The sequence below is a fragment of the Phytophthora ramorum genome (assembly GCF_020800215.1).
Source record: "Phytophthora ramorum isolate Pr-102 chromosome Unknown Phyram_PR-102_s0001, whole genome shotgun sequence".
Lineage (NCBI taxonomy): Eukaryota > Oomycota > Peronosporomycetes > Peronosporales > Peronosporaceae > Phytophthora > Phytophthora ramorum.
In genome coordinates, this window is record NW_027150647.1 from 1,448,350 (window position 1) to 1,475,492 (window position 27,143).

At 52.9% G+C, this 27,143-nt stretch overlaps 7 protein-coding genes across 7 annotated transcripts; 4 read left to right on the top strand and 3 right to left on the bottom strand.

The window, feature by feature from the left end:
* Positions 1–75: 75 nt before the first annotated feature.
* KRP23_272 (Multidrug and toxin extrusion protein 1) lies at positions 76–2,286 on the bottom strand (the record flags this gene model as incomplete). The annotated part of the gene is made up of 3 exons (XM_067887257.1): positions 76–710; positions 780–1,000; positions 1,346–2,286. The coding sequence occupies 3 exons, from the start codon at positions 2,284–2,286 to the stop codon at positions 76–78; spliced, it is 1,797 nt and encodes a 598-aa protein (XP_067750829.1).
* Positions 2,287–3,795: 1,509 nt separating this feature from the next.
* On the top strand, positions 3,796–4,778 carry KRP23_273 (Group XIIA secretory phospholipase A2; the record flags this gene model as incomplete). Its single annotated transcript, XM_067887268.1, has 4 exons — positions 3,796–3,941; positions 4,014–4,107; positions 4,185–4,328; positions 4,407–4,778. The coding sequence occupies 4 exons, from the start codon at positions 3,796–3,798 to the stop codon at positions 4,776–4,778; spliced, it is 756 nt and encodes a 251-aa protein (XP_067750830.1).
* A 63-nt stretch (positions 4,779–4,841) lies between these two features.
* On the bottom strand, positions 4,842–5,297 carry KRP23_274 (Transcription initiation factor TFIID subunit 10; the record flags this gene model as incomplete). Its single annotated transcript, XM_067887279.1, has 2 exons — positions 4,842–5,109; positions 5,173–5,297. 2 exons carry the CDS (start codon positions 5,295–5,297, stop codon positions 4,842–4,844), a joined length of 393 nt encoding a protein of 130 aa, XP_067750831.1.
* Positions 5,298–5,584: 287 nt separating this feature from the next.
* Positions 5,585–7,777, top strand: KRP23_275 (Cocaine esterase; the record flags this gene model as incomplete). The annotated part of the gene is made up of 1 exon (XM_067887290.1): positions 5,585–7,777. The coding sequence occupies one exon, from the start codon at positions 5,585–5,587 to the stop codon at positions 7,775–7,777; it is 2,193 nt and encodes a 730-aa protein (XP_067750832.1).
* A 4,349-nt stretch (positions 7,778–12,126) lies between these two features.
* On the top strand, positions 12,127–19,667 carry KRP23_276 (uncharacterized protein; the record flags this gene model as incomplete). The annotated part of the gene is made up of 2 exons (XM_067887301.1): positions 12,127–12,720; positions 19,503–19,667. The coding sequence occupies 2 exons, from the start codon at positions 12,127–12,129 to the stop codon at positions 19,665–19,667; spliced, it is 759 nt and encodes a 252-aa protein (XP_067750833.1).
* KRP23_277 (uncharacterized protein) lies at positions 19,367–19,765 on the bottom strand (the record flags this gene model as incomplete). Its single annotated transcript, XM_067887313.1, has 1 exon — positions 19,367–19,765. One exon carries the CDS (start codon positions 19,763–19,765, stop codon positions 19,367–19,369), a length of 399 nt encoding a protein of 132 aa, XP_067750834.1.
* A 3,027-nt stretch (positions 19,766–22,792) lies between these two features.
* KRP23_278 (uncharacterized protein) lies at positions 22,793–23,401 on the top strand (the record flags this gene model as incomplete). Its single annotated transcript, XM_067887324.1, has 1 exon — positions 22,793–23,401. One exon carries the CDS (start codon positions 22,793–22,795, stop codon positions 23,399–23,401), a length of 609 nt encoding a protein of 202 aa, XP_067750835.1.
* Between the last annotated feature and the right edge of the window lie 3,742 nt (positions 23,402–27,143).

The following is a 27,143-nucleotide window of genomic DNA, read 5'->3' on the forward strand; positions in this document are numbered from 1 at the left end:
CCTCCTTGCAAAAAGAAAATGAAAAAAACAGCGGCGCGATCAGAGTCGAAGCGCAAGTCGACTCGCAACTGCCGCTTAGCTTGTGCGCACGCTCGCGGCGTCGGCCATACTCTTCCAGTTGGTCTCGCAGATCTTGATAAACGACACGACGCAGCCGAAGAAAATACCGGCCGTGAGGCCGAGCCACATGCCTTCCACACCCATTTCCATCCGGAAGGCCAGGTACACACCGAAGGGGAGACCGATCACGAAGTACGCGAACAGGTTGATGTAGGCGCCCAACATCAGACGCCCCGTGCCGCGGAACACACCTTGCATCACGGCGTTGACTGCATCGCACATCTGGTACGGCATCAGGAACAGGAGTGCGTGGCCCGCCAGACCGATTGACACAGCATCGTTGATGAAGATTTCAGGGATGTAGTAGCGCGTGGCGATGATAAAAACGGCGAGCACAGCCGACAAGGACACTGAGAGCACCATGCCCAGCATCGAGACCATCTTCGCGTGATGCGGCTTATTGCTGCCGGAATAATTGCCAACAAGCACGTTGGCTGCCACCGAAATGCCCAGGAAAAAGTTGAACGCAAACGTGGACACGTTCACCAGCACCGAATGCACGCTGATTGCTGTAACACTGTTTGGCAGCCAGCCCACGACCGCCGCCATGATCTCGAACGACCACCACTCGAGCAACATCATGAACATACCTGTTGGAAACGAGCAAAAGCTAGTCAGCGCCAACGCATGCAGCAAACTACACTACAACATGATCATACCTGGAATGCCCAACGTCAGGAAGGTGCCGAGGTGGTGCACAGCTTCCTTGGTCTGCCAGCCAGGCCACCACTCGGCGGGGATATGCGGGTTACTCATGAAATATGGGATGAGACACAGCGGAAGCACCAGCTCCGACAACAAACGCGCAATGGCCGCGCCGTCGAAACCCAACGGCGTGTAGAACGTCAAGTAAACGCCCAGCAGCAGGTTCACCAGGTTGCTGATCACAGCAATATACACCATCGGCAACACCACATTCTGGGCTTGCATCACCTTCTTCAGCATCTCATAGACGTACATTGCCGGGATACCAGGCAGCAGGATCTGGCTAAAGCGCCCGGCAAACCTCGCGACTTGCGCTGGCTGGCCGATCATAAGCAGGAAGGCCTCCGTATACCAGTTGATGAGAAACACTGGGATCATAGCGAGCCCCAGCACGATCAGTCCACTCTGGAGGTAAATGCCCATCTTCCTCGGCTTCCCAGCACCGTACGCCTGAGAGCACAGTGTGTCCATGGCTGTAGCCAAGCCGAATCCGACACCAATCGCAGTGAGGTTCATACACATGGTCGAGAGGGCCACGCCGTCCAGATACTGCTTCGTCAAGGGCGAATCCAAGTGGCCCACGAGTGTCATGCTCACAAGCTCCGGGAAGAACTCCAACACGTACGTAAATATGACCGGATACGCCAACTTAAACAGCTTCCGCACCTCCGTCTTGATCTCTGGGAGAGCATCACTTTCAGGCTCTTCCAGAAGAATCCCCGATTCAATATCCGTCTCCGAATCCCGAGTGTACGACTGCAGCAATGGCAGCTCCTCTGTCACCTTGTGCGCCTTGTTGATCGGCTTGGACACTCGCACCTTCGATTCCCATTGATCCACAGCGGAAAAAGACGACGAGCGAATGGGGATCGCTACGGGGCTGTCCGAACTGTTGGACGAGCTGTACGAGCTCGTGGAGGTCTCGGAATCGTCACCTGATTCCTCCGAAAGCACGCCCGAGCGGAAGTTCGCCCTGAGGCGAGCAGCAGCGTTGCGGTTCGATCCGTTGAGCTGCTTCTTGATCTTCACCGCGCCGCGCGGACTCAGCATCTCATGCGCTTCCAAGGTCCATTTTTCAACATTGGACTTCCACGACGTCTCATCAGGAGCGTCTGCAGGAGGATCCGCCTTTGTGGACCTGAGAGTACCGTAGCTGGAGAACTGCCTGGTCATGGCGCTCTTCTTCTTGGGCTTAGCGTCCTGCACCGTCAACGGCTGCAGCTTGACCTTCCTGGCGGGCTTAGCGTCGCCTCGCTTGGCCTTGGGCTTCTCGTAGGCGGTGCCGGCCGCGTCAGCTGCTGGCTGTGCGTACCGACGTTTGGCTTGGTCTTTGGTGCGGCTCGCAGCGGACGGATGGTTTCGTATTAAGCCGCTATTGCCGCTACTACTGCCACTACTGCCAGAGCTGTCGCTCTCTCCGGCGCTGTCGTCCTCGCCCACATTGGCAATGGTCATCCCCATCGTCCTCCCAGTCTCTGCTTGGCTAGTCGTCAGTTGGGAACTGGGCTACGGGCCGTTGAGAGTTAAAGACGCTTCGCGGTCTGATGAAATGAAGAGTCTGAAACGCCTTGGAAACGATGCGTTTGTATGGATTGATGCTTGGATAAGCTGCATGACGTCGCGATAGTCACACACGAAAAGTCAGTTAAAACTATACCCGTAGCCAGCAATAGCTTCCGTCTCCGGTTTACAACACCCGGAAAGTGCTGGGTAACAAGTACTGGAAATGCTGTTACGTACACGACGTCGAGGGTGGTCCAGGTAATGCAGTCGGCAAATTTCGCCATACAGCGGGGGTGTCTAGGCTCCCTCTTTTTTTTAGTTTCGAGCTCGCGTTGCGTGGGAATCCAAGCAAGGCGAGGCGAGCGGCGTGAAGGTTGCAAAGAGCCCTGCAACGGGGGAGTCACTCCAAGGCGTTGGGTGGGTAGCTGAAGCTTTTGGAGCAACGGTTGCGCCGCTTGGGCTGGAGATTTTGCTTGCGGAGACTTGCGAGGACACTTGCGTGCGAGAGCGGCGGTTTAGGAATGAAGGACAAGTCGCGATTGGTACGGCGCTGAGCGAGTAAAAGCAGAGTTTTTCTCGAGAGACAATGTAAATCGGTTTAGGCGGGTAATCAGTGTTCACAGCCACTCTTGTATTGAACTGTCTGTCAATATTGCAGCTTTGAAAATCTAGGTTATCACTGTACGCAGAAACAAAAGACGAGCATATATCGTGTATTGCAGGTCTAGCTTGGGTGGAGTAGGAAGATGTGTGCATTTCTTGCTTCCGCCCTCGCCATACGAGCGCGACGTCACGGCCGTGATGTTGACCTGAACGAGGTCCTTTTGTGACCTTGGCCTGCGGAGGTCGAAGTCAATTGCTTGTGTTACGATCGCGCTTCGTCCTCTATGTGCAGCGCGCGTAGCGCAAGCGTGCATATCTCGCCAGCTGTGCTGCAACCACGCGACCATGGCCGCGCGATCGGATACAGTGCTGCACATTTACAAGCATGTACTATTAATACACCCTTCCCGTTGACACAGCGCTGGGCGAAATGCTGCGACACGATCAGAGACGCTACTCATTCGCTGTTTTTTTTTCTTGTGGCTCAAAGCGCACCTCAAAGGAGCATGTTTTAATCGCCGCCGCCGAGAAGTATGCGCCCCTTGACGGACGATTGAGTTGTAGAACAGGCCTGCACGGCAATGCTACATTGCCAATACAGATCTGACCGTAACTTGAGGACGAATCTCGATGAGCTCCTCCCAATCTTGGACCAAGATTCTTGGTGCAGGATTTCGGCGTGAAAAAAACATGCACAATGTGTGCGCCACGCAGAAAACGTTTTCGTCGACCACCGAATTTGAAGAAGGCAAACGCAAAACCAAAAGTCCATATTTAAATGTCCCAATTTACAGTGTCACACACAATGTATCCATCACGCTCCACGTGGCTCCACGACGTTGCACTTTACAACCAGATAGGACGATGCTGCCCTCCCGTTCGCTGCTGCTCGGCTGTGCGCTGTCGCTGGGCTGCGCGGCCGCCTCCATCGACTTCCCCGACCTCACGAGCTACGCACAGCCGTGCGAGCCCTTCACGTGCCGCCCGAAGCGAGCCCCAGCCCCAGTCAAGTGAGTCAGCAATTGCCAAAGCTGTCATCGACATGGCTACATTTGCCTTAACTTTGTTGCATTTCGCTGCAGGGACTTTGAGTTCACAGCCAATGGTTGCGGCACGTCCGGCATGCCTATCACCACGAGCACGGACTTCCAGGAGTGCTGCGACTGGCACGACGCGGTACGTTCCACTGCGGCTGTATTGGAGACGGAGAGAGGTCATCGCCGTCTAACAACGCTTTGTGCTCATTGAGGCAGTGCTACAGCACGTGCGGCATGCCCAAGGGCAACTGCGAGAAGCGCCTGCAGAAGTGCATGAAGACCAGGTGCAAGGAGATCCAGGACCCCAGCAAACGCGAGGAGTGCTTCTCAACGGCCAAGATCTTCTACATCGGAGCCAATGTGCGTCTTCAATAGCTTCGATGGGTGGTGAGTGTGCACGTATCTTACCGATTTTTTGTGTGCGTTTGTGACTGCTAGATGATTGCTTGCCCGGCATACCAAGACGCCCAGAAGGAGGCCTGCGAGTGCGTGCCGACGGACAAGGTCGCTGAAACCAACCGCGAGCGCCTGGTGTACTTCCTCGAGGAGAACGGCGCCCCGGAAGAGGAACTCGAGGACGAAGCCATCGACACGCTGTTGAAGAAGTACAAGGGGCAGGAACCGACCATGTTTCTGCGGCTGCTTAAGAAGTACCCCAAGGCGCTCAAGGACGACCCACACAAGACCAACTTCATGGACGACATCGTGAAGAACGCCGAAGACGACCTTGGCCCCAAGAAGGCTGGCAAGAAGAAGAAACGTAAGGTCGTCGAGAAGCAGGTGCCGGTGGACGAGCACGAAGAGCTCTAGACATCTGAACCTGCAGCTGATCACTGTCGCTTTCTTAGACAACAAGAAGAATGTTTCTCTCTCTTAAGACGTGGGGTCCTCCGCCACGTCGCTCACGTACTCAGGTCTGCAGATGTTCACGCCATACTCTTTCAAACTGGCTGCGAGGTCCTCCATGGTCAGCACCGCTCGAGTGCCAGTGGGGGAACCCCCGTCGGGTGACTGCATGGCCACCAGCGCCGCAGCTGCCGAGGTGGCCGAGCTGCCCTGCGACCGGATGCGCTGGTACTGCATGGCGTCGTGCGTCACATCCAGCAGCAGTTTATGCGCCGCCAAGGAGATCATCCGAGTGCTGCATGGAATTAAGGTCAGTTTTAAGGCGCTTTCGAGGCAGGAAGAAGGGCGGGAAACGTACACGCGCACGTCGTTGGTGGCAAAACCTGCCTGCTGCAGATAGAACTCCACCAGCTCGTCCGGCACCGTGGGCGAGTACTGCGTCATGGCCGCTAGGAACGCGTCCAGCTGCGCCGTCTCCGCCATCGTGGGTTGAATTAGTGGCAACTGCAAATTAGCAACTTGGAGATGCCACTATTTTCGAATCAGTGACGACTATTTGAACAACCTATACCCTTTCATATCCACTTAATTGGGAATATCTACTTAAACGGGGACTTGATGTTACACTGGAAGTTACTAAATATCTCGCTATTTTCATGTTTTGTACAGACTACATATCCTTCACGCAAGAGTGGGATTGCTCAAAATGGCTGCGTGGGCATCGTCGTCTTGTCACTTCGTGACTTGTGACCTCCCCTTTGAGTGAAATCATGGCGTGTCCAACCATCTCGGAGGTGCAAGTTTTGGAGAACGTGTGGATCCCTGTGGACGAATCGACGCGGTTGTCCGCCAGGATCTGGTTACCGCAGGCGTCGACTGCCTCGGCCAAGTTCTCGGTGGTGCTCGAGTACATTCCGTACCGTAAATCAGACTGGACGTCCACTCGCGACGCCAGCAACCACGTGTGGCTGGCCCAGCGCGGGTTTGCAGTGGCCCGGGTGGACATTCGCGGCTCCGGTAACAGCGAGGGCCACTATGATGGGGAGTACACTCCTCAGGAACTTCAAGATGGAGTGAAGGTCATCGAGTGGCTCGCCAATCAGAGCTGGAGCTCCGGTAGAGTGGGCGTCTTCGGCAAGAGCTGGGGAGGCTTCAACGGCCTACAATTGGCCGCAATGGCCCCACCTGCTCTACGTGGGGTAGTCTCGCTCTACTCCACTGACGACCGCTACACTGACGACGTGCACTACATGGGGGGTGCAGTTTTGGGCTCCGAAGCGCTGAGTTGGGCCACTGTCATGTTCAGTCTCAACGCCCTGCCAATGGCACCGGAGACCGTAGGGTCCGAGGTAGAGTGGAGATCGCGCTGGAAAGAGAGATTGGACAAGCAGTTCCCCTGGCTGCATGAATGGCTCGCCCACCAAACTCGAGACGAATTTTGGGAACACGGATCCATTTGTGAGTCGTACGGTACCGTGGAATGTCCGGTGTTGGCGATCGGAGGCTGGAATGACGGATACTTCAACGCTGTGGCGAGGCTGATCAAGGGGGTGAAGCATTCGCCGAGTAGGGGTGTGGTCGGGCCGTGGAGTCACAACTGGCCGAACCATGCAACGCCCGGACCTCAAATCGGGTTTCTGGAAATGTGTCGACAATGGTGGGAGCACTCGCTGAATGGCAGAATGGACGAGTCGGCTGCTAAATTCCCAGATTTGCAACTTTTTGTCAAGGACGCGATTGAAACCCCGACGGCCAGGATTCTCGAGTACCCTGGCAAGTGGCGTGCAGTGAATGACGTTCAGGAGTTGGAGCAGAAGTTTGTGACCTTTTACTGCTCGAGTGATGATGGCTACAAGTTGCAGCCTGCAGCAGAGCCGCCTAGTTCGAATGAACGTTCGATCGGCTTGAACAGTTTGCAAGGTGCGTGGAGTGGGGAGTGGCTCTCGTTTGGTGGAGAAGACATGCCGGGCAATCAGGTGAGTGAGGACGGAGTTGCGACCACCTGGTCTAGGACACTGGATGAGGATATTGAGATCGTTGGACGCCCCGAAATGAGTTTGTTCGTGAAATCCAACAAACCCCAAGCGCTCATTATGGCACGTTTGAGTGATGTTTCACCTTCGGGGAAGTCGACGTTGATCACGCGTGGTGTTTTGAACCTGAGCCATCGCCACGGTCACAAACTGGAGCAGTTGAAGCACATGCCAATTGATGAGACCACCCACGTGAAGTGGCAGCTCAATGCGTGCGCGTACACGATTCGTGCGGGACACACACTGGTGCTGTCCCTTACTCCGAACTATTGGCCCATGGTGTGGCCGTCACCTGAGCCAGTCGAGCTAACAGTCTCGTTTGCTGGAGCGAACCTCGTGAAGCTCCCGATTTTGCCTGAAGGCCTGGCTTCTGTCGATAATGCTGCTTCCTGTCCTGCGAAAGAGTTCCCTGTTGAGGCAGGCACGCCGTCTCGCACAATCTCGCTGCGCGAAGCTCCGCCGCTGGAGCGCAGTCTGACACTGCTGCTGTCGGAAACGGATTCGTCACAGCCTTTGCAGCGTCTGGTGGTCAAAGAAGATCAAGGCAAGGACTTGCTGGTTGACGAGGGGATTGCTATGGAGGAAACAGCGACCAAGACGTACACGATTGACGCGCAGTGTCTGCACCCACGTGCTAGTATTCAGCGGGCACTTACGTATGAGAAGCTGACGCCAAGTGAGCACAGTCAGCTCCTCGCCAAGTTCCCGCATCAAGTAGCCGCTGCTACGCATAACGACAAGGTGACGTTGGAGCGGACCGACTTCGCTGAGCATCCAGTATTGCCGTGGAAGGTCACGGTTGAGACGGACAGCTCCATGGCTTCAGATACCACCACTTTCTTTCTCAAAGACCACATGATAGTCCGTCTGAACGATGAAATTTTCTTCGAGAAGAAGTGGGAGGAGGAAATCCCTCGCCAGTTCGTCTAGGCTGCCTCAATTGACCAACTATCGAGAACGCTCGACGTCAGAAATGTAGTTGTTTATCAATGGCTCATACAGAAAGCGTCGGAACGAGACACATTTAACATCTCATTCACCAATGTCAGAGGGTACGACAAGTTTGAGATCCAGAGGCGACACGTGAATGTCGGCTATTATTTGATGAACTTTCGTATATTTCACAGTGTAGGAAAGTGTACAGCACTCGCGAAGGGAGCTGCTGGCCTTGCTGCCCAGTCCAGACACTGGGAAGGTCTGTCCGTGCAGCTCTCTCAAGTCTAACCATTGCTGTCTAGCCATTTGCTGTCTATTGCTGTCTAACCATTGTTGGCCGCACGCACGTACACAATTCAACATGGTTCTCATGAACCCAGCATCCGCAGCCAATTCGAAGGTGCTGTTCGGTACGCCCCGAGGTTTCACTGCTCCGGCAAGCTCTCACTTTTCATTCCTTTCCGTCAAGCGCACGCGTCCAGTCTCCAAAGTTCCAGTGCGCAAGCGCCTTCCTCCGCGGTAGGCGAGGATGCGGAGGAGGAAGAAGATCGCTGAAGGAGTCCTGACATCCCGCTGTTCGCTGCTGAAGAGCTACCTGCCACATCCAAAATGCTATTCTTGGCGGACCTCCCAGCGCGGACGTAAGGCTCGAGGATAATGCTGCGTCGACGCGAGAGCTGCTCAACGGATGTCACGTCACGCGACCTGCATGACGAGGCTGAGCACCGTCCAAGTTTGCTTCAAGACAAGACGTAAGCAGAAAAGTTTCCTAGTGTCGCCATGTGCCTATCTGGAGGTGGAGAAGGTTGCATGGTGATAGCCGGCTCAGATATTAGCTCTTTCGGACTCTGTAGGCTACGTACCTATAGGACGCCCTTCGGTGAGTAATGGGTTAAGACGTGCACAGTTTAGCCAAAAATGATGCCCGTTTCAGTTATTGTTCATCGACAACCATGCGCCATAGATTGTGTAAACTAAACTGCATAGGTACTGCGTGAAACTCGGAGAGACCATCAACAGAGAGGAACGAAACAGGTTCATACATTTTCTTCGGGCTATTCCGACGCCACTGCAATCTGAAGGCGAGTTTTGTTGACCATGCTGAAATTCGTGTTTGATCATTTTAATCGCTACCCTCTTGAACAGCCCATCGAGTCAAAACAAAACACAGAGCCGAAGTATGTGATCCGTTCTGGTTGAAGCTTTCGTGATGATAAACCTGTGTACGTTGAAGAGGTCAGGAATAGTTCGTTGCACTGCGCAAATATGCATATTTTGATGAACTTACATCGGTATCGGCTTGCATTCCACTATACGGATTTATTCGACGGTACTGCGTAACCGTGAGCGTAGCCTCAGTCAACATTCGTACAAGATTCAAATTGTTGCAGCAAGAGCTGCATAATTAGCCAGTTGTGGCCGAAGTGGCCACTCCGGAGTGAGCGCGCTGCCGACAAGTCCACATCACATCGGGCCCAGCATCAAGTCCGACATAATCTCGTTCACGACCACAGTCATTCAAACTCCCAGTTCCAGCAGTAGTTGCCCACCCACCAGTCCCAAAGACGTCAGGATGCCGAGTGTTGGAAGTCCGTAGATGCATCTGGTTCTCGCTGCACCGCCGTCGCCTCCAGCAGCCAAGGATACCGAGAGAAGATATCTATGCTGCACATGAACATGCCGCCCTCGCGGCCGTCCGGGAAGAGCCGGCTACCAAGTATCACTACTTGTACTCGCGCGGCAGCCTGGAGAGCGAGACCTGGGCGCCACACAGCATCCTCAATAGCTGCTCAAGTCACAGGCATACGTGGTGTTGCGCCTCCTCCAGCTGCCAGAGCAGCAGCCGAACCCCGCGAAACGACGTCATATTGTACGGGCACCCGCCGCACGCGTGGCCGTTCGTGAAGAGGGACCGTCATGGATTCTCGATGCCGACCACCTTCTGGCCGTGGCTTACTCGTGGGTGAATCTCCCGTCGGAGATCCCGTGGGGCAACCCCGGCGCTACGGAAGTACTTCCAGATCCCAGCTTTGAGCAACATCTGTCCTTGGATGGGTGCAACTCAGGCTTGGAGTGTGCGTGAGTGCAGAGCTTCACGTTTGCTGGTCTATCACAAGCTCAGATGCGTACACACTGGAAGTTCCCAGGATTCGACCAAGTTTTGGCCAACCACAAACTACCGTTTTATTCAAGCGCGCCCATTCGCACTCCGAAAGTCGAAACGTAACCGAAGATGATGAAAGCTAGAGCCCATAACTCAGTAGCTCCATGCATTTGGACATGTCATTTTCAATCAGAGCTCAATTCGCCCCGTAAGCCGCAAGCAAGATTTGATCGGCCTCGACAAGCATTATTCACTCGTGGAACAGATAGTAGGCGGGCATTCCAAAATCAGCCGGCGACCACTCAAGACTCCTCGGAATCAAGGCAGGCGACGGCAGAAACAAGATCCGGGGGAGGCGCTTGGAAGCCCCCCCCCCCCCCGGCCATACTGAAATTAAGGTTAAACGTTGAAGAGGCGCGGAAAACGCGGAAGAAACGAGGGACGGCGACGGAGGCGCAAGAACCGGAGCTGGCCATGCAGACGTTCACGACGGTCCCCAAGGTAGGGGCCGAGCGGGGAACAGGGACAGCGGAAGGACCACCGAGTAATGGCTGGACGTCGGTGACTTCGAAAGCTAAGCGAACGACGCAAGCAGCACAGCAAGTAAAGGACCAGGGGGTGCGAGGAGTGACCAAGGGCACACCCGAAACGACGACAAGGAACATCTCTCCAGGTCGATACAAGCAAGCGAGCAGGCAACACGGAAGTGCAGGTCCCGTTGGAAAAGTGTCCATCGGGGCTGATCAAGGAGACGGAAAGGCAGTATTCCGGCAACTCTGCCAGTACCTGAACTCAGGCGCAGCACAGGCCTACGTGGCGCACACGGTGGTGCGGTTGAACGACTTGGCCAAGAATAGACGATTCAAGGCTTATGTGGGAATGAGTCCGATCTCAGAGAGAGCCGACAGGAGCGAGGAGGAGCTGAGGACAACCTGGTGTGACGAAGCTCCGGAGAGCAGACAAGCCAAGTATGATGGACTTAGCAGTGTGTGGAACTTACACAAGGCGAAGCATCAAGGACGTCTGTGCACGCTGTTGTCCCAATGGGTGATCAAAGACAAGGTTGGGCAGCGGGAGCTTGAAGACAGGCTCCAGTTTTTCAAGTTTGAGCAGGCGGCGGGGGCCAATGTTCCTGAACCGGTCGTACAAGAGACTCATAAGCTCTCATACAGAGAGGCAGTGGCGACAGAGCGGGAGGCAGGAGGCGAGACAAAGCTCAATGCGGAACAGGCGAGACTGCGAGAGCTATGCCTGCAACCAGCAGAGCCAACACTGCAACTGCGTGAAAGGACGGAAGACGAAGTGAAGGCGATTGTCATGATTTTGAACCACAAAGTAGAGGTACCAAAGGTACCTCAGTTTCTTAAGCAATCCATGGCCCCAAGAGAGCTCGCTTGTTTTGCGGACGTTTTCATGACTCTCGAGTATCCAGTGTACGCACATCTGGCCACAGGGCAACGATTTTTCGAGAATATGACTGATGGCTCAAATTTACGCGGGGGCAGAGGCTGCTCCAGCGCAGTAGATGGACATAGAGGAATTCAAGCGGTGCTTATCCCGAATTTCGCTAGACATGGGCACACGAGTAGTAACAGTGAACTTCAAAGGTCGCCAATCCGCAGCTCGATGGATTGGATGGCAGATGCCTTTAGCAGGAAAGCCACTTACGCTGGTAGATTACGAGAGCATCAGAGAGCGCGCAGCGATAACCAAGGAGCTGGTAATGCTCGACTTCTACTCTTTCGAAGTAGAAGTGCGTAAGGGAGCGGTCACCTCGCGAGACATGTACTGGATTCTTTCAAAGAAGCTCGGGCTCAAAGTTCAGGAGATGGAGCATCCGATGACAGAGAGGACGGGTGTGAAGGCGCAGCAATGGGATGTCCGTTTGCATGCGGCGTCGTGTCCACCAGCACTCAGACACAAGGGCTACATAGTGGTGGGCTCGGCGGATATAGTCATCCACCATGCCAACACGCATGTCAACTGGCCGTGCAGGAGGTGCCAGTCGCCGGAGCACCCAGCAAAATATTGCAAAGTGTTGGATACAGAGTTGGAAGTAGCGCTGGCTAATCATACTTTGGCCTTGGACGGGAAACTACCATCCAACCTAGGACAATGCAGCAGAGACTACGGGGCGGGATCACAACCAAAGCCGATGGAGGATCTGGAGGCGATGCTACGACAAGAAGGAAGACTATTCGAGAAGAAACCCGGAACTCAGCGTAACACAGGCGTGAAGATGATCAGGCGAGAAATGTCACCGAAACGCGGATTCAGCGCCCACGAGGGGGTAAAGCTCTCGCTTCCTCAGGAGTGGGGACAAAACATCAAACGCGAGACGTCCAGCCAAGTCGCAGCAACCACGGAGGCTCAAGGAGAATCAACACCCGAGACAACCGAACGGAACTTGGAGCAGAATAGCGGGGTGCGGGGATCACAAGAAGGCAGAGCAGCAGAAACGGAGAGAAAGGACCACGAAAAGGTGGACGCGCAAGCAGGTAAGGCAAAGGCGAAAGGCGGTCAGGGGCAGGTGTTCGACCAAGGGGTTGATGTGCAAATGAGCGAGGAGCCGGATTCCGAGCTGCCAGAGCACAAACGCGAAAGCAATGCATCGAGCGAGCGAGTGGAGGATGCTGACATGACGGACATGGAGGCAGAGAAACGGGCAGAGCGAGAGATTGACACCCCAGCCACGGTGGAGACCGGAACAAAACGACAGCAAAAGAAGTCAGCAGCAAGCAAGCTGAGAGGACGATCGCCGACTTTGAGGATCAGACCCCAGTACAAGGGCAATCTCACACTCCAGGCAGAGGACGAGGAACACAGTCAAGAGGTGGGCACAACCATGACCTCGGAGCAAGGGCAGCAGGCAGCGGAACAGGCCAGTAGGAGTGACGTGCAAGGTGGCGCGAGAGAGGCAAAAACACAGACACGGAAGCAATCGCTCTCCCCTAAACGGAAGGCAGCTCCCAACTGGACCTCGGACCGAGCACAGGACATGCTGGCGGAATATGCAGCGGACACGACGCAAATCAGACCAACTGTACAAATGCGGTCGGCGTCACCAAAGCGGAGGACAACGGAGGCATCCCGGAAAGGGGAAAACACAACGAGGCAACAGTTTATTCATCAGTACATGCAAGCAACACCCGGTAATGCCAATGAAGGTGAGGAGGAGAACTCAAGAGAGAGGAAAACGGAAGCAGGAGGGGCGGACCAGCCTGACGCCACTCAGCCAGAAGCGGCTCAGGCAGAGGAATGCTGCATCATCCGAGTGACGCCTTCAACGGATGTCGGTGCACCACTATCAGCGTGGCTGTCAACTCTAGGGGGCAAAGTGGTCAATGTAGCAGCCAACGGTCACTGTGGCTGGATAGCCTTTTACGCAGCCCTCTTTAATGTCGAAGAGGGGCTCGACTCTGTGTCGAAAGACGTAGCTGATAGTGCGAATCTCCTCAAGAAACAAGTCCTCAATGCAATGATCGCAAACATCATGGACGAGGTCAAGTTACACCCGCAAGATCTGCAGGCGGAGTTACGAGCGAGCGGGTGCCACAAAGCGGCAGCCGGAACACACGAGGAACAAGTATGCGCGATAGTAAACCATTATGTTGCCCAGCGGGACAAGTCGGTGAGAGCTCACGTGCCAATGCACTTTTGGACACGACCAGCGCACATTAAATCCATGGCACAACATGCGAGGGAGACCATATACGTGCTCGACGTGCAGAGCGACGGCCAAGCGAGAATGTAGGCGTACGCATTCCATGAGGTTGAGGCTGCTCCCGACATGAAGATTGAGACAGGAACAGTTTGCCCAGTACCGACAGAGCAGGCTCTAAGTCTAATACGGGATCTAGTAGCAGCACGAATAACTCCACCAGTGATGGTGCTACGATGGAACGGTACAGGAAACCATTTCCAAGCGGTTAACTACCAAGCGGAGAAGCACGAGCATTATGCGACCAACATAGCTGCTCTATCGCAGAAACGCAATGAGATGGTGAAATTGGCGATCTCGTCACGACCAACCGCCTGGGCGAGTTGCTCCAGCCGAGTAATGACGACCCCGTCGTCCAAATATCAGCAGTGACCCGATCAACCCGAAGGCACCGTCAAGTGCCGGCAGCTATGCAAGAAGAGATCGTCCAACGCATGAGGAGTGAGAGGTTAGTACAAGCTCAGGATGAAGAGAAGTGGATCGTGGACCTGAAGTCGTACCTGCGGGGCGACGTAGCAGCCTTGACTGCCCGGGATGCAAAAGCGTGCGCCAAGATCGCTGGAGATTTCGAAGTGGGGGAAGACGGCCTGCTGTTCTACTGTGTGAACACCGCCCGATTAGACGAGGACCGAGATTCGATCGCGCGTCTGGTGGTACCTGCAACGTTACACCAAGATTTCCTTCACCATTATCACGCCAGCCTTGAAGGAGGGCACCAGGGAATCGGGAGGACGTACCAACGGATCAAAGCGCACTTCCACTGGCGGGGCTGTTCAAGAATGTCCAGCAGTTTGTGGGTGAATGCGTGGATTGCGAGACAGGGAAGGGGCGCCCCGTAGTTCAAGGAGAATCACCTGGGAATGTACAGGCCACCTACCCCTTCCAAATCATCGCGATGGACCACATCCCATCTCTGCCAAAATCGTTCAAGGGCAACACGGAGCTTCTCGTGTGGGTCGATCTGTTCTCAGGGTACGTGATCGCTAAGGCCGGCGCGTCTCGGACAGCGCAGACCATCGCGGAGAACTACGAGGAATGCGTTTTCCGCCGCTTCGGAGCCAGTGAAGCGATCCGACATGATCGGGAGCCCGGTTTTATGTCTGATTTCTTCCGCGCATTCAGCCGTATAGTGGGACAACGACAACGAGCCACCATGGCCTATCGACCACAGGCAAACGGTACCGCTGAGCGGATGGTGCAAACGCTTACTCGCGCTTTGAAGATGTATGTCGCCGATGTGAACCAGCAAGACTGGGACGAGTACGCGGAACGCCTGACTTTCGCGATCAACACTGCTCACGATCGAGTACGAGGAGAGACGCCGTTCTACCTTGTCCATGGCTGGGACCCACGATCGACATTGGAAGCGTCGCTGCCGTTAGGCAGCACGCGATGTCGCGATCGCGAGCCGCGCAGATGGAGATATCGTATCCAGCAACAGTACCAGCGAGCTCGCGAGGAGGTCAACGCGCGCCTGAAGGAGGCGATCCAAACGAGAGCCGATCGCCACAACGACGGGATAAGGCCGCACCAGATTGAGGCCGGGTCACAAGTGTGGCTATATTTGGATCGAGTTAAGGAGGGCTATGCCCGAAAGCTGGCGCACATGTGGCACGGACCGTTCCGGGTGCGCGAAATGATTGGCCCCTACGCGGCCCGGCTAGAGGTGGCCGGCACCGAGTATCGTCTTTTTCCAATTGTACACGTCTCGAAGCTCAAGGCCGTGAAGGTTTTCTCTGATCGCCCTGACGTGACGCTAGCAACGGACGAGAATGGTCGATTTGATTTTGATGAGGCGTTGTTGCCGGAGGACAGCTGGGAAGGCGATCGGAGTGATGACGAGTTTGAAGTGGAGCGAATCGCAGATGTCCGATCGGGCCGTAAGACCAGATATGGACGCGTCCATCGGGAATTCCAGGTCTTCTGGAAGGGGTACACCGAACCGTCGTGGGTCGACGAGGCTGACCTCAACTGCGGGGCTTTGATGCACGAGTTTGAGCGCGAGCGTACTAGACGGAATCGCTTCGGAGTGATGCAATCGCACGAGGCAGAGGAGGACAACTCGTAGCGATCGCTGCGAGTTGGGAGTGAAATGGGTGCAGGGTGGCTGCACTTAGGAAGAAGGAGGACAATTCGTGGCGATCGCTGCGAGTTGAGAGTGAATTGGGTGCAGGGTGGCTGCACTCAGAAAGAAGGAGGAGGTATATGTACAAAACACTAGTGGCGTGAAGGGGGAGAGAACCGATTACGAGGTTCGATCGACCCGATCAAGGAAGACAACTGGAGAAAAAGAGGTGAAAATGGAATTACATGCAGACTGACACTCAGGTATACGTTTAACGGGATGCTGGGATGACGAATTTGCCACGAAGACGCGCAATACGTTGCGCGGGATGCGATCGGATGTCGTGACGGTATTGGACCCGCCAGGGCTCAGCCAAGTCTGCCTCTTGGACTGCAGTGATCAGATTCGTCGCCTGCGAGTTGCCGTGTTGCCCTGTATACCACATCTTCTCCTCACCCGGCCGAGGTCGGTGTATGAAGAAAGGATCGAACAGGATGTCCAAATCACACCGACCCTCGACCAGTCCACGCAAGATCGTCCGAAGGAAAAACTTCCAGCGAGCACCGAATCGTAATTGCCGCTGTTTTCGGGTAGCGGCGAGAGTGTCCAGGTAAACGTCCCCGCGACGACTGCTGGTGCTGATACGAAGATTCTCCCGGGGCATTTGGGGCGAAGATACGACACGTGCTGTCAAGGATCAAGCCGAACAAGGGCCAAGTTTCAATGTTGGCTGTATTTGGAAACCACTCAAATCGGAAGCAGCTGGTGTGGCCGACGTTTGGCCGGGCCCACAGCGTTGCCTTAGGAAGAACCCAAGGCAAGGGATTACAGGAGGGCACACACACGCACACCCGAATCTATTCCGCGAGTCGAGTGATTCGATAGGCCAAGTAAAATGCTGGTGTTATTTGCTGTCACATTACACAGTCTGACAGCGCCATGGGTACGCCAGTCGGAACGGCGCCTTGCCGAGGGCTGCCGCGGGCTTCATCAGGTGATCCGAGTTTCTCTTGATATGGTCTGGGGGGTGACGGGTGGCGGCCTCCACGGTCTGAGGTCTGCGTCGTTCGCAATTTCGAATTATCTTTGCGATGGATTTCATGACGAGCGTTATGCTATGGTGCCTGTCAACAGTGGCGGTCGTGAGGAAAACCAGCTCAGACTTTGGGCGCGCATACGGGTGTGAGCCTTTCTGTGTGGTGGGCGGTGAGCTCCTATTCGTGGTCATTCAAACATTCCGTGAAATGACTGTCAGAACGTCCACTGTGATTAATTACTCCTTGCTACGATTGCGAAGTGGAGTCTTTACTACTACCGTGCAAAGACCGGCCGAACAAAGCCGACCGTGCGCGGATCGCCCGGTGTAACATATATGAGGCCTAAAGGCAACTCTTCCGTGATTCTGGGTGCTTGTCAAGAGCATGAAGACTGTTTGAGGTGGCTGATGCACAAGTGTCTCACAGCGTTTCGTTCCTCCTGGTGCATGTTCCTGCCGAACACGATGGAATATAGTTGGAACTCAATCGTGACGTATTACAAAGAACTAAAAGTGGAGTTCAAGCTGAGGTTTGGGCGTGTGACATTCGCTGCGAAGGTGATGTGGATGATTGTGACGCTGGTGCTCTACGCGTCGTTCGACGGCGTAATGTTCGTGTACGAAGGAATTGGGCGGTTGTACCGTGGTTGGCTTGGTGTAGTTCTATCACTGTTGGTGGTGAACTACGGCATTTCGTGAGTATCGTGTAAAGAAAATTGACCATTCACAAGGAGGCTATGGTGACAATGGGCGTTGTATGTATCGTGAGCGTGTTCAGCCATATTTGGTATTAATTTGAAACGCTTTGTCACGAGATTCCCATGAAGTCTTGTGAGGTATCGAGTACAGATGATGATCCAGTGCAAACACGTAGTTCAATAGGCCTCAGCCTTAACCTGGGTTCAGACCAGCGACAGCAGCAACTCCAACAATTATCGAGACAGTAGTGAACCCAGGTAGCAGAGAGTATGGGTACGAACCTGAGTAGTGGGTGAGCGAGCGAGCTCATTCTGGAATCTAAAGAAAAGGAATAAAGTCGACTCCTGCTCTGGCCAAGCAGACGTGGGCTAACGTGTTTGGTGACCTCGAGTAGTTCCTCGGGCACCTTAACCACACTCTTCCAAGTGCTTTCAAGACGTGATCTCGGGCACCTAATAACAATCTTCTGAGTGCTTTCAAGACGTGATCTCGGGCACCTCGACACACAAAACCAAGACTTCCTTCGCCTAAGTGCTACCAACTCCAATCTTCCGGCTCACTACCAGTGAGTTGGAAGATTGCGACACGCTTCGCCGGGAAGGATTCCGTGGCAAAAGACCGGAGAGCACAACCAGGATTGGCGTCAAGATTAGGGCGAGACGAAACAAATAGAACGCTTTAATGCCGCCTATTAGCAGATGGTAGGCGGAGGCGATGGTCCTCGCCTGTGTGTCACGCTGTCCGGGACCAATGCCAGTCGGCGTGCGCTTCGAGACCAGTTGCGCCACGCTCGGTAGGAAACCACTCGACGAGGGCGTCTCGATTCGGTCAGAGAGGATGTCCCGAATGATAATGAAGGCAATCATTTTGGATATGAGACGATCCTTCCGACTAGAGGAGCCGCTTTTGTGCACCTACTTCTGTCCGAGCCATTCTACGAGGATAAGTTAAAGACCCTGTCGCAGGGGGCGGGACGGTCCGACGCTGATGCCAATATAGACAGGCGACCAGGCAGTCCGTGCACGCGCTACCTGTCATACGTCCCTAGAACTGTCCTAAATCTATGGCGGCCCGGGACAGCATCTACAATGAATTTCCAGTTTTGACAGCACTGGTTACGAACAAAACGACTATTGTGTGATCCACTTTCTTGAAGATCCATTTCGATGAGTACTTGCGTCTCTGCTCAATGTGTTAGTGTGATGGGTGGGTGTTCATGGCGCAGGATCCCGAGGAGCATCATGTTCCGCAGGCACACCTAGGAAATAGCGCGAAGGATTTTGCGGTGCCTACCGGCCACGCAGCTCAAGCGGTAAGCCTCGAGCTTTTTCGGAGTGCAGTTGCGGGAGTTCCATGATTCAGGTAGTTGTACTGTAGTACAAACTGCTATTACGTGTACTATAGTACTATAAAATACCAATAATGTATATATTAATAGTTTTTTTTAGCATAGGGTGAGGACACGCTCTAGAAATGCACTTGAGGGCGCTCCGTTCGAGATAAACGCGGACAAGCCCGCAATCGGTTCAAAAATTGCTGCTCCTACCAGCGACAGATGCTTTAGCGCGAAACCTGACTGGCGTTCGTCTAAATGTTATCTGGGCTGTAACTTGCTAGTACGGTTGGTCAATGGGAAGAGCTACTAGTTACTATAGTTGTAGTACAATCAGACACATCAATATTACTCTATACTGTACTACTACTACTACATTATCGGCCATTTGCAACCGGGGTTGTATTTCTGGTGATCATCATCGCTGATTGTCTGACTTTTGAGGGATTCAGGTGAGGTTTGAACAGATAAATCCCACAAATGCCGCTGATTGATATTCGGTTAACCATAGCAACTCTAAGTGTGAGACGAGTATTACTTGAATCAGACCGGAAATTGACGAGTTCCAGCCCACCGTTATTCCGGCTATTAACATCGAAGTCACTGTTCGCCCGCGCTGCCAAAATCAGACGCCCTCACACGAGTCGTCGGTGTTCGTATCAAGTGACGTCGTCTCGGTTATTATCGTGGCTCGCTGCTGATCTCTTGACGCCATAATTTGTGGCCGTTGTGAGACGGCTCGAGAACGCTGATGGTCGCAGCCGACCATGGTGAACATCTTGATGGACGTACTGGGGTCGTCTGTGGACTCACTGGGTCTGCGTAAGCTGCTCATGGGCATTAGCACCGCCAACGATAACAGGCGCGGCGAGAGCGATTTTTTCGCGCTCAGCGTGAGCGGCTTCAACACGGCCGCCAAGCCGTAGCAGCTCGCCACACCCTTCGAGTACGGCGCGCTCGTGGGCAAGCCGTGGTCCTTCTTGAATGGGGACCTGTCCACCGCCCTCGTCGTCTTCGCCAGCATCTACCACGAACTGCCTGAATGCGGCGTGGGCTTTCGCTACTACATGTAATCATGGTAAATAGGCTGCCGTTTTGGCGTGTATGCATTATGGACGCCTGCGCAGAATTCGACACGATCTAAGACGCCACCGCGTTGAGGACGTCTTATCAAGCAGCCCGAGTGCGACGTGCGAGTCGGCTCGGTTGTATGAACGAGCTCCGCCGTCCCCGTCGCGCTCGTAGTTCACAGTCGTTCCAAACTACCTCCGGTTCTCGGACTCGTCTTTCAGCCGTGTCCATCACCAGCAAAATCATGGAGAAAACGAAAGGTCTGGCTCGAAATAACGCCTGGTATTCTACAGGGCACTGTTTTCAAATTGAACACATGGCGTGATTCAGCAGCTACTACTTCCAGCTCACTTAGCCAAGAGAGTATGTCAGCGTCTGGCAGTGAATTGGAGCTCGTGTGCTATCCGACAATTTCGCAGCTCCCAATCAAGGATGCCGTGGACCTGGCGAGTTGGTGAAAAAGTTGCACCAAACAGAGGAAAGGGGTGTATGGAACATTGATTAGCTGTGTCAGCACATTCGCTTCTATCACTTAACTTCTTTTGGCTAACGACTTGACTAAGTCGTCAGTCATCTATGTTTTGCAATTGATCAGGTGAGTAAGATCAATGATTGCAAAGCTAAAGTTAGCAAGAGTTTGGATGGACAGAAGCTCGTCGAACTGCGTTCCAAGAACCGCGTTATCTCAGCAGGGTGTTTCCGCTGCGAACTCGTACTGATGAATAGCGAGCGCAATGCCAGCTACACGTAGTGCTGCGGCAAAATTCCAGCGCGTGTAGGTAGCGCGGGTTTTAATAGTGCATGTATTAGTGCAAGTGAACCTTTTAGCAATCATATTAGTACAAATTCCAAGAAAGACCTACTGCTATTAATATACATCAAACTTGGTTATAACTCACTCCCTATCGCAGGATTCGCAATTCTGGGTGTTATCGCCGGAGGGCTGGACGGCGACCGACTGGGAGGTAGCGGGTTCATCATAAACGCGATGGAAATTTTGGACACCGTTGTCTTCAGTGATGAATCGCAGGAAACTTTATCGGCTGCCGTTGGGGGTCTCAATGCGTCGCTGGCCATGGAACGTTTCAGGTGGGCCGTGCAGTAGCCTTGTCGTTGAACGAATTTCTGGCACTCAGGCACGGAGCAGCGGCGGCCACCTCCGTGCGAGAGGCACAAGCCCTTGTCCTGCCCAAGTTTTCCGCAGCCCTTGAACGCGCAGCGTCGGCCTCCTCCGTGCGCCACGCACAGCCCTCGACTTTGGGCCAGCTTGGTACAATCCAGTCCGCGACATCGTACGCCGCCTCCGTGTGCTTTGCAGAGTCTTCGTGTCTGCACTTGTTTCTCGCAGTCGGGTACTGTACAGCGGGCTGCCCTGCGACGCGGAGTGGCTGATGGCATGGCGTATTCTGGTTAGCTGTAGTTGTGTTGGCTGCGTCGATTGTTTCAAAGTGACTGAAGCCGCCAACTCAGCCGTCCAGTTATTGTTTATCTAAGGCTCGCCGCGTGATGATCAATCTTGGACGTGCCCAAGTTTTTATAAGCCAATTAATATGTGTAAGCCAGTCTCACAATCGTTGACTTGGTCATATAAGCAAAGCTATCCGAGTAGACTTACACCCACAACACTCGCGATAGTTGCCGCCCTTTTCACATCCCCGTTCAAATGTCACTTGCCAGGTGGTGATGGTAAAATCCCATAATCACGGCTTGCACTATCCACCGTTGTGCACGTGCCATCTGTGCAAGACAGCCGCAGACCTTGACAGAGGCCGGAGATGCAGAAGGGTAATCAATGCTACTATTAACATTAATACTGCACCGTCCGGAACATCACGAAGACAGCGGGCACCGAGGAGCCTTAAATCCGTAGGAAAGAATGGTTCATTCATGGTATGACAGTAATTGATATCATTTTATAATACTACTATTGTATTTCGTTAGACAAAACCGCACGGAATAGATTTAGAAGAGATCCATGTACAGTACACCGAAATATATGTGTAGAACTTGACTTGGCATTATACTGTCAGGGGGGCAGACACTTGCGTGTTGGCTCTCATCTACGGACTTCTAGCCGTGGGCCCGCCCCTCTAAGCCTTCTACTCGGCCAGGCGAGGTGTCTGAGAGGGAAAAAAACATGGTTGCAGCGCTCGCCTTGCCCACGCCTAATCGGCAGGCGTTGACAATAAGTGAATGCATATAGTGAGACTCGCACTTGCGTCCGCTCGAGGCTTTCATGAAAGCGAACTCTGAAAAGCGAGTGTTTTTTAACGTGTTGCTCAAAGAAGGATAAATCCGAAATGTTGCTCGAATAGTCTGGATAAATCCTCTGCTGCAGGTAAAATACATTGTAGCTGATATCAGACCGTAGCGGAATTTTGTCCTAACCTAGAGCAATATTGTGCACCGTCCGTGAGGGTGTCGTTTACACGTTGCAACGTTGCATAGTTGAGTGGTAAGGTTGGTCTGGATCTTTGAACACTGTAGGTAAAACAAAACATGTGATGGGATGAATGTCTCAGGCAATACCTACATGTACACTGCAATGAAGCGATTTGCATCTGTGTGCACAGTAAAGGTAACGTCAGGGTACTAAGAGGGGGTATCGTGGCCAGCATGTACTACGTAGAAGGTTTGAACGGTAATTAAAGAGTCGCCAATGATCATATCTGAGCCTACATCAGTCCTAAATGGTAGGCGGTCAAGACCCTACAATCGATTGAGGGACCTTGCTCACCTATAAAATACAGCAATCGTCTCATCCTAAGAGTGTGGATGAGACAGAGAACATGAACAAGATGGGAGGGTAAACATGTACCGGATCTTGATGCGTTACTTGTAGATGCCTACCAGTAGGTACATCGGTACAACTTCCTCGGGCTCAACCGCTAGTTTTGCTTCAGTAAATCATTTTCTCCCTGCAGCTCAAGCCGCACGTACTACCGCCACTACTACACCGGGTTCCGTTCAAGAATCGAAGATGCGATCCTACTATTTCGTGCTGCTTGTTTCGGCGTATCTTACCGCATATAGTGAGAGCGCCTTGACGCCCGTCCAGCCTTTCGCCTCGGACGTGAACGTACCGGTACCATACAATTCAGTTCAGGGTGGCGGCAGCAACAAGCGATTCCTAAGGACGGAGAACAAGAAGCCAATCGTAGCAGCCGACGAGGCCCACACGGTACCCAACACTGATGCCGACACGCTGATCTCAAGCAATACGGAAGAACGGGCGCCCTATTGGTTCATTAAAAAACTGGACGAATTGCTTCGGAGTGGCAAGACCATGGCGCAACCTCCTCTCGATCGCCAAAACGCGAAGAGATTTGATGTTTTTGTCAACTCCAAACTCGAACGCCAACCCGCCAAGAAATTCGGCGATATTGTCAAGCAGAAGCTTGGACGCCAAAACGCCAAGAGATTCGACGATTTTGTCATCTCCAAGCTCGAACGCCAAAACGCCAAGAAGTTCGATAATCTTTTCAAGCCGAAGCTCGAACGCCAAAACGCCAAGAAGTTCGGCGATATTGTCAAGCTGAAGTTCGAACGCCAAAACGCCAAGAAATTCAAAGGTTACACGGCGCAGTAAACCCAGCTCGATCCCGTGAACGGCAAGAACTTCGGCAAGTATTGCAAGCTGCAGTAAGCCCATCCAAATGTTGTTGTGCCAGCAACATGGATCCACTTAATTTTCATGAAAGATCACAAACTGACGGTGTGGTTATCCACGGAGCTGGATTTATACTTGTTTTACCACAATTGAGGTGCAATTAAACTACTCACCATAGTCTGAAAGCTTAGCAATCGGCATCGCGTCTACAGCGATGGATGAGTAGAAATTCATTACGCTTTCTCATCTATGGAGTCAACTTGCATGTTAATACCAGATAGCACGACACGTTTTATCCTTGGTGGTTCAGACCCACGTTGGCGAATTTACACTATTTTCAAGTAACATTCACTACATTGTCTTAAAAAAGTAGACGGAATCGGTGGGTGTCCTCTCTTCATTTAATTTTAAATAGTGGACACCAACCGATTTCGGCTAAAAATCTTTGTGAATCTTGCACACAAATATTATATACCGTCTTGTAAAAATATTGAAACAGACATCATTATAATACTTGTAAATAAATGAACACGTAGACAACGTAAGAGTTTTTTTTTTAATTCGAGTCCTTTTTTATGATTTAAAATCCATAAAATTCAGAATTATTTTTGGACATATACCCTATATACCCACCGCACTGACCACACATGTGAAAAGAAACCGTGGAAGGGGGAATATGAGCTGCGACCTTCGGGTGATGGCGATGGTGAGGGAGCCACGCCAGGACGACCGTGATGCAGCTGACTAGGGCTCTGACTACTCGCTGTCGCAGCCCCCTGTACCAAGCAGCCAGTTTATGCAGGGGCGTTTGGGAGGGTTAATTCTTCCTCGGAATGTTCAGGGCGATGCACAGGACGGCCAGGAACTCGAGGTGCTCGCACCACCTCTCCAGCGATCTGAGTTCGAGTTTTGGAAGGATTTGGAGGGCTATCTGGGCTATTATATGAAGCAAACTTATCAGGTATGTTGCTGCTGAATCGAAGCATGAGGTGCAGTGGTGGTTTTTTGCGATGTAATGGTGGCGTTTGTACATGGTCAACACTAGAGCTTCCGTGTTCGCACCAATAATACGGTGAATACCAGAAACAACAAGACCCGCTCGTTGGGGTCAAGGCAGCTGTTGCTGCCGGACGAGTGGGAGGCCTACGGGAAGGTACCCCTCTGATGAAGTACAAGCCACGCAGGAAAGGTGAGAGGAAGCGGATTCGGCTCAGATCTATGGAGTGCGACTTGAAATTAAGAGTCGGAGAGCTCAAGTGGAAGTCCGAAAGGTCCCTCGGAGTGGGTGACCCTTCCAAGGAAAATAAGACTTTTAAGCTGGGATTTACTATAAGAAGAATGGAGATCAACATATGGTGTAGCGGAGGATCCGCGGATGGCGGGCAGATCGAAGCGTCTGCGAGCTCACACGGACGACGAGGTTCACTCGCCACGACAGGGCGACATTGATGTTGATGCTGAAAACATGTGGATGCACACGGAGACGTCGCCGGAAAATTGGACACGAGTCGGAGAAGAGCTGCAAACGACAAATATGGTTGTTACTTTTGCAATGACAGAGACGGAGGTTGTAGTTGGCAGATGCACGTGGTCGCTCCGACACCTTACAGCTCGGATTCTTGAAAGGTGTGCACAAAGTGGCATTGAATTTGCCCAAAACAGACTGCAGTCGAAAACAGGAGGGAGAATGCGAACTGGGGTTCCAGTTGTGCTGAACCGCGACATGTGAATGCTGTTGAAACGGGGATACCTGACGCTGGATGAGGGTGCTCCACCCGCTACGAGTTGCTCGATACGGATCTTGGTGCGTCCGGATTACACTGGGAAAGAGAAGTCAAATTTGACGCTGAATGAAGTGGAATATCAGAACTGCAACGAACTTTAGCCCGCAGATCTGGTTGCTATGGTTCACCAGTGCGGTGGAACTGACGTGGTAGTTGTATCGCATACAAAGTATCAAAGTATTGAGCAAATGTGGCCCCAATTTGGTGTATGCAGGTGGCGGCGCACAGCAACCTGGTCACGTACGCTTTCCGGTTGTTCTTCCTCAGTCCAGCTAAAGCCAACACGGTGTATGGAAACGATTTAAAAGCAACTACGCCATGCGTGTGCCGGTAGGGCAATCCTGGAGACACGGCCGAGCTGAAGATGGTGGCGAGTGTTGACTGGGATGGACGTCATTCTCGCCTTTATCGCACGGGAACCGATGTAGCCAACAACATGTGCAACTGATGAATCTGGGACTTCGAAACGAAGTCACGCACGATCAATTGCAGCAGCTGCTGAACCATCATAAGCTGCAAACAGGCTCCATCGTGATTCCTTTGTCCAACGGTAGATTTGCTGATCGCGCTACTGCTGATACGGCTTTGTCTCGATTTGGACGTGATGGACACAAGCAGCTCAAACTTGGCAACATCCCGCTCTATGTGAAACCGAAATGATCGTCAAATGGATGCCACGAGTGCGGAGAGGTGGGTCATTTTATCGCCAATTGCCCAACGCTTCGTCACCGAGGGACTACGAGGCCACCTTTGAATCTTGACGTGCACAATCGCGAGAGTGACTGCACATAGCCTACAACCGAGCTGGAAAGGACATCTGCTTCGGGCATAGCTTTAGCTGAGCAGATGGTGAATAACCTCTTAGATACAAGGCTTCATGGTATCCACACGGCACTTCACAACCTAACGCGAAGGAGCCAAATTGCGGACAAATCATGCCGCACCCTTGAAGATAAAGTGGAAAAGATGGAGGCGGCGAATCAACAACTAGGGGAACGAGTTGCCGAACGAGCTGTTGCAATGTTTTTCGAGGCCACCAATAGCCACAATAGTGGCTCTGGCAACCGGCACCGACCAGGGGCGGATGAACACATGACGGAAGTTGAAAGTGACGACTTGTACCAAAATTTTCAATAAGGAGGTCAGGTGTGCCAACCTTGGCCTCCATCAGATTCAGATTCAAGACTGGATATTGGCAGCGTGCTTTTACTACGATGGTTCTGTTGTTGATTACGTTGTGTCAAACCAGCACGAATCTTCGAGCATGGAGGCGACGGTGCCTGCCCCATTGTTGGATTCACAAGACGAGATAATCTTGTCTGACGCAGGTGGTTCAAGCGAGACAGATACGTCACTGACCATGGAGCGCTGGGCGACGACGTCCTATCACGACATCGCGCGCCACCGTCGAGGTGGTCGACACCATCGGAAATGGAAACCTGTTAGGTGCAGCCTGCAACCCCCGGAAAACACGCTTCGCAACACAGTCCTCCGTAGTATACTACAGCGGGAACATTATTCCGGCGATTATATTGGCGATGACGACGATAGCCATCGGCACGATGATGATGCACTACGTATCTGTACGACCAACATCAATCGCAATCTGCGGCGTAAACTTAATGACGAACTTGCGAATTGGATCCTTGCTCACAACCAAGACATCGTCGTGGTGAGTGATCCAGGCCTCAGTCAGCAAAGAGTGGATGCGGCCGCACGATCAGAACCGCCCAGTACCAGGACTTTTGCTTATTGATACACAGTACATCGCAATGATTATCAACCGCGAGAGATGGGAGAACCGTATTATGAAAGACAGCATTGTCTACTACTCCAGCAAACGATCCATGAGACTTAAAATACGGCTTGGCCGTGCTCGAACCCTATGGATTATCGGCACTTATGTCCATCACACTCCAGAGCGACATGAGGTGGAC